Here is a 7137-nt window from a genome sequence, read left to right as displayed (position 1 = left end):
ATTTTGTTGGTTTGAAAATCTGATTTAAATAAGGTTTAGGAACACGATGCAAGAGAAAAAGAAGGGATTTACACTTGAATCTGATTTTAAATACTTAAGGTATCGTCTAGGCTCGGCTCACTTTGGTCTACTGTCACACTCCACAGAGAGGAGAGCATTGTGTCATGTTCCTTATGGAGATGTGATGGAATATGGGCTGCATGAAGAGATAATAATAGGAGCAAAGCAGAGGAGCGATCAATAACAGGGAAACATGAGCTGCTCCAGAGGAGGGGAGGGGGGGGGGGGGAGAGAGAGAGAGAGAGAGAGAGAGAGAGAGGGAGAGAGAGAAGAGAGGAGAGAGGGAGGGATGAAAAGGGAGAAATGCAGGAGAAAGAAGAAAGTATAAGAAACTATAATGGAGGGTTGAGTTGACAAAGTTAGGACACAAGTGAAAGAGGAAGAGGAGTGAAGAGGAAGAGTCTGGCTGTAATCTGCACATTCATCAGCAGATGCTCATCAAGACAAACCTTCATGCAGGGCAGTGAGGAGCAGGTGGAGGAGGGAGGGAGGGAGGGAGGGAGACGCCACTAAAGAAGGTTCACTTTGCTGCTACCTGCATACGCAAACAAACCTGGACTAAACACAATCAATCACAATGACAGCTCCATTAATAACTCCTGGACTCGGGCAGGAAGGAGACTGGAGCCCTCAGAGCAGGCCGGCATGTAGAGCAGTGAGTGTGTGTGTGTGTGTGTGGTATGTAAACATGGTACTCACAGCTGCCACTCCAGGACTTGAGCAGAGACTTGATGCTGATCTCAAAGAAGACTGAATCCTGCAGACTCAGCATGGCTGCTCCTCTAAGTTAGACTTTACCAGAAGACACAGATGAGCTTCACAGGAGCAACGCTGCTTTCATCTCACTAAACTAAATCCCTTCCTGTGTAAAGCAGCAGGGCTCTGATGCAGCTGCAGTCCCTCACTGGAGCTCTGCCCTCCATGGGTGAGAAGAAGAGCCAGCAGTGTGTTTGCTCCGTGGCTCAGCTCAGAGGATGAAGAGCGCACAGCCCGGCTCATTCAGACACGTATTCCACCCGCTGCTGCCTGCTGCCCCCTTGCCAGTCCACAGAGTCCCTCATGCCCGTCTCAGAGGAGGAACATCCAGAAAAGAGACAAAACGCCACCACAACTTTGACTCCAAAGAGCAAAAAACACTGAGCTGAACAAGATAGAAGTCCCAACAAAGCACAACAATATTCCCTCTGCTCTCCTCTTCCTGTGTGTGCCAGTCCTAGCCTGCTAGCACTGTCAGCTACCCCCCCCCCCCCCCTTCAAGTTCTCTCCCTCCTCATTCGCTGGCAGGCAGCCCCTCCTCTTCCGAGCTGGCTCTTGTTCTTTTACTGGTGCCTGCTCTTTTCTCTGGGGGGGGGGGGGGAGAGAGAGAGAGAGAGAGAGAGAGAGAGAGAGAGAGAGAGAGAGCTCATTTCAACAGCAAACAGAGCAGTGGAGGGAGGGAGGGAGGGGAGCGTGGGGGTGGGTGATGTCATCAAAATGCTGCGAGTGTTCCCTGGCTGTGGTTCAGCGATGCAAATGCATGTCAGAGCTCCTGTGCTGCCTCTCTGCTGGCCTATCAGAGGCTCACTTCCTGTAAGCTCCACAGTAATACTGATGCGTCATCCCGACTGCAGTGTGAGGGGAAGAAAGAGGAAGGTGGGGGCACACACACACACACACACACACACACACACACACACACACACACACACACACACACACACACACACACACACGCACGCACGCACGCACGCACACACGCACACGCACACGCACACGCACACGCACACACACACCCAAAGAGTTGAGACAGAAACAGTGAGAGAATACAAACTTTATACGTCTCAGTGCTGAGGACAGAACGTGTTCATGTGTTTGAGCTCAGACGTGTCCAGATACCATGACACATGGCAGTGACATCACACTGAAGGGAGCAGACATCTGATCACAGGCTGAGACCCAAACACACTCACACACTGAATACCACACACTCCTGAAGCACACAGACAGACAGACAGACAGACAGACAGACAGACAGACAGACACAGTGACTGTTTGCTGGTGGTCTCCTCTCCCATCAGAGACCTTAACTCCTCCTCAAGCACAGGATGAAGCTGGGAATGACGGCGCTGAGTAAACTGCTGGACACAAAGCCTCTTTGTCTTCAGTCAGCTCTTGGTTCTCTGTCCGCCCTCAGCCTCTCTCTGTCACATGACTGTCCATCACGACACAAGTTATGCAAAGTGAGGCAGAGCTCATTGCAAACAAACACAACACAAGCAGATGCTTTGTCAAGGCCCTGATGCAGGCCTCCGCCAAGGCAGAGAAGCCAGCACAGACTCTGTACAGAGACATGGATGCTGATCACACACGCTCAGTCTTTAGGAGGCTGGGTAAACAATCATTTCATTGTTCAACATTATAAATCTAAGGTAGAGAGCTTTTCTTCAGCAGGTAAGTAGGTCACAGGTCGTCATCCTCTTCATCGTCTTCATCACTGCGTGTCCACAGTGTCTCATTATGGTTCACACTAAGACAGAGTCTAAACCCTGTGCTGGGCATTCTTAATCAATTCATGTCATTTTGGTGTGTTTCACTAATTTGCCATTTCCAGTGTGAAATCAGATCTCAGTCTAAACTCATCAGGATGGGTTTCCTCCCGTCTCATGTGGTGATAAGGCCTCCGACATGAAGCAGAGGACAAATAAGAGGCTTTTATTTTGATGCAATCATGACAAATCAGGCCCGAGCCAGACTGGACCGCAGCTCCAAGCTCCTGAACATCAATCTTTCAATCTGTCACGAGACAGATGAAGTATAGATGTGTTTGTGTAGGTGTGTCAGGTAGCTGTGGCACTGACACACCTGAATGGAATGCAGCCAGTATGAACCTTATGAAACACACACACACACACACACACACACACACACACACACACACACACACACACACACACACACACACACACACACACACACACACACACACACACACACACACACACACACACACACACACACACACACACACACACACACACACACACACACACACACCTGTAAATCGGCTTTATTCTTAAAGCAATGCAGAGGAAAAAGTGATGACATCATCACTCTGAGAACATTGGAGCCAAGAGCTGCTATCCAACCCAGCTGAGTAGGTTGAAGACTTCAGATACACAGCATTAATACCTGACCTCCGGGAAAGAGGAGCCTGCTGATCAAATCATCTCCACTAAATGCACGATCATGGCAGGTTGAAGTCGCCCCATTCACAAAGAGGCAGCAGTGATTGACAGTTAGCTATCCTGACTGCAGACAATAAAGGGGAGCTGCTCTTCCCAAGAGTCCACAGAGTGGAGGATGCATTTCCTGTTCTGGTCTCTCTGAAGGGCAGTGGTGGGAAGAATAATCGATAGGGGCTGTAATTCAATCCCTGACCTCCCCAGTGGAGCCTGGGCTGCAGAGGACGGGCCACTTAGATCCATCAGAGCCGTCTGCAACCTGCACAGGTCCTCAGGTCCACAGACCTCACAGAGATCTCACACTCCCTTACAATGAGTCTCATCAAGACACAAAGCTCTCTGCTGTCAGTCTCACATGTATGACACTGTGAGGGATTCATATTCATTAAGAGCAACTTAACCAAACCAAATCAGCACTTTGTTCTCCTCTTCTCCAGCTGGGCCTGAACACAACATCTGTCCTGAAGAGAAGACCTCCCTTCTGCTCAGGGTCATACTTCTCTGCACAGGTAAAGCTCACGACTCCTTGTCCATCCTCAGAGGAGCTGGTTGTAACTTGGTCACTGTGATAGACGGTGTAATGGAAGACTACATGAGAGGAAGAGCACCAGCGTCCTGCAGCCCAGCTGCTCTCCTACTAAGTGCACAGTTAGGAGGTTTCTTTCACACTGTTATCTAATAACTATTGAAGACATTCAACTATGTCCAGGCCGTCTGGATACAAACCTTATGAGACTCACATCCATCAGGTCAGTAGTTCATCCCTCCATGTTAACTCACATGGCCCAAACACAAACATCACTGCTGCACCCATCAGCCACATACTGGACTGAACCAAACCCCTTCAGATGAGATGACCAACACATCCAGCCACTGGGTCATGGCAGTCAGCAAAGAGTAACAAATAGCAGAAAGAACAGAGCAGCAGCACCTTAGAGACCAACTCAGGTCAGGCCAGTTTAACGGCAGGGAGTGCCATCAACTGCTTTAAATACCTCCACAGCCTAAACAATAACATTACCTCCACAGCTGTCCTTAACTCTGTAACTGCTATAGGAGCAGGATTACACCTCCAAACAAGCATGGACCCTGACTTCAGCAGCAGCATGTTCAGTACAGAGGAGCTTCTAATAAAGCTGAAGTTTCCTGAAGTCAAAGAACAAATACTTCAATCTCCAAGCCAAAATCAAAGTTCCTTCCTTGTTCCCTGATCAGTAAAGCTAACAAACAGGAGTAAAGCTGCCTGTGGCTAATGTTTGCTAAGTGGCAGCATGTAGGTTTCCTTGTGCTTCCAGTCTAAGGTGTGTGAAGGAGCAGGAGAGCTCAGCCATGTTTTCACCATCAGCATACGAGGGACAAGCGTGTTCTGACAGGCAACACGGCACAGAAATCCATGTTGATACTGAGGAGGAAACCTGCTGATGTAAAGCTAAATCTATTCTTTAACTACTGTGTGCAAAGCAAAGGCAGAGGCCTCCTCCAGGCGACGAGCACCTTCAATACAGGTTAGGGTTAGACCAGGTCAGGGCTGGACCAGGTCAGGGTTAGACCAGCATATCACAAGTCTCCATGACAACCCTGAGGTCAAATCTGAGGCTTACAGAAACAAAGGCAGGTTCATCATGTAAATACATTCATTTGGATGATGGCTCTGCTGGAGGAAGGTTTAGCTTTAATGTTTACTGAACATTTCCCTTAAAGCAGAACAGCTCAGGCAAAAGTCAGAATGTCACACTGACATATGGACAGACAGTCAAGTGAGTATCTAACTGTGACGGCTGCAGGCACTACAGAGGGCACAGCAGGGCCGGGCCGGGCCGGGCCAGGACGGGGTCTGTGTCACAGCCCAGGAACCTCAGGCCAGGCCAGAGGGAGCAGGTTTGTGCGGAGGAGTCTGATGTTTGTGAGGCTTAGTGGCCACATCTGATCATCTACACATCAGGATGGCCAAGGGTTCCCTCATGTACAAGATCCAGATCTGCACTGATGCTTTGTGTCACTGAAGGTTAGTGACAGTTTGCAGAGTTTTGTAAATATGCAGATAGTTAAGGAGTTTGTTTCAGAACAGAACCATGGGACTGGACTCTGGACTCTGGACTCTCCACAAATGGACTTCCAGGTCAGGAAAAGTTTCTGAGGTAGATACTCTAGAGGCAGTTTTAAAATCAAAGGTTTAGGAGTGAAAGCTTGAGTTAGTGAGGAAGAGAGAGCAGGACTGGTTCAGTGAGTCATACCTTTGAGACGGGTTCGATTAGAGCGGGCAGGCCTGTAGGAGCTGATCCCTGGGAATACTGGGGGGACCTGGTCTACCAAATCCTCTTCAATGGTCTGACCCATGGCTAGTAGACCTAGTCGCTTCATTCGAAGGAGCCGCGGGCCAGTATCCCGGGGCAACGCTCCCCCATGTTCAACGGTGCCTTCCCCTGATATTGCAGATGGGACAAGGCTCCTCAGGAACTCCATGTTTGACTGGATTCTCCCTTAATGTGACTCTAATGTGAAGAGGAGGAGCCTGTGACATGCCATCTTCCCACCAAGCTGCCCGTCTGCTCAGCTCCAACTGCAGACAAGCAGGGAGGAAGGTCACAGACCCCGTGTCCAGCTGGTCCTCACATACAGCAGCTACATATCCACTCACTGACCTGAGACCTGGACCTGAACTGGACCTACAAACCAAAACACACGTCCCCCGCCTGCCTGTCTCAAATAGGCGATGTGGACTAGCTTCCCGTGGAGTAGCTGCACTTGACAGATGAAGAACCTTCCACTGCCGCAGCTCTACCTGTCTGCTTACTGTGGAGGGAGAAGCTGTGCTCATGTGCTGTGATGTCATCGGAAATGGGCTGGGTGCCAGGCACTATCTGGGGCGGGACTAGAACATGTTCCACAGGAGATAACACAAGCTCGGGCCACCAGCCAATCACAACAGAGACGACACCAGCCACACCCTCCTGGCCTGAATGTGAGCAGGAGAAGAAGAAGAAGCTTGACAGACAGCATGAGAAGTAGGAAGCTTCATGCTGGCTGAACTTGTCTGCCTGCATTTACTGATAGCTCTTATCATGGATGCAGTGGTGTCACGTGGTCGCACTCGTACACACAAACAGATGCTGGCTTGGTTGGTAACTTAACAAGGGCACTCCTCCTCCTGGCTTGCTTTCACTTCTCTTTGATTGTGCTGAGGTATTATGAGGAGAAGCAGACTCAGCCAGCTGACGTGTCTGTGGTGATGACAGACTGCTGTGCTTTGCTTGGCTGCACAGCTTGTACCTGCAACAGACTCAAACCCTTCCAAACATCCACAGCTGAGGAGTGAGGGGCCGAGGGCCGAGGCTGTGCCCAGTCTCTGAAAAGCTCACAGCGTACAGAAATCATCTATTTGCCCCCCCACCTCAGGGCAGGAGCACAGATGAATGGCCCACATATCCAGGTCTCTGTATCAGAACCCAACAGTAATACTCCTGACTGCAGCACCAGTGTTCAGCTCTGTGTTCAGACCCCTTCAAGAGATTTAGGCTTTCTGCCGACTCATCATCAATGACAGCACAACAACAAAGCAATTAGGCAACATAATCAAATATTTATATTAGCTACAATTCTTGGTATTTTTGCAGAGGTTTGAAGTTATAAAAGAACACCGGGCCAAAACAAGTCCAATGATGAAGCATTGGTAAATGGACGACTGAAAACAATGTTCAATCACCATGGTGCTACCTAGAGAAGGAGAGCACATGGGAATAGAATGATGCCCTGCTGTCCTTACACAGGACTCAGCTAAAGGGACAATCCACTCACAGCAGAAGCACAAGCTGCTCTCAGAATAGATTTCAGACAGAGAACCTCATATTAAACCGCT

The 7137-nt window shown here is 49.5% G+C and overlaps 1 protein-coding gene across 1 annotated transcript in view; it reads right to left on the bottom strand.

The window, feature by feature from the left end:
• Nucleotides 1–6091, bottom strand: part of fryl (furry homolog, like) — a 41882-nt gene extending 35791 nt beyond the window's left edge. Inside the window, 1 exon segment of the mRNA XM_076158791.1 lies at nucleotides 5516–6091. Within this exon segment, the coding sequence (XP_076014906.1) occupies nucleotides 5516–5744 (229 nt within the window). The 5' untranslated portion in view covers nucleotides 5745–6091.
• Between the last annotated feature and the right edge of the window lie 1046 nt (nucleotides 6092–7137).

This window comes from Genypterus blacodes, unplaced genomic scaffold (genome assembly GCF_046128005.1).
Source record: "Genypterus blacodes isolate CSIRO-AG114 ecotype Tasmania unplaced genomic scaffold, CSIRO-AGI_Gbla_v1 ptg000087l_1, whole genome shotgun sequence".
NCBI lineage: Eukaryota > Metazoa > Chordata > Actinopteri > Ophidiiformes > Ophidiidae > Genypterus > Genypterus blacodes.
Note: the sequence above shows the minus strand (reverse complement) of the source record. Positions and strands in the feature narration are given on the sequence as shown.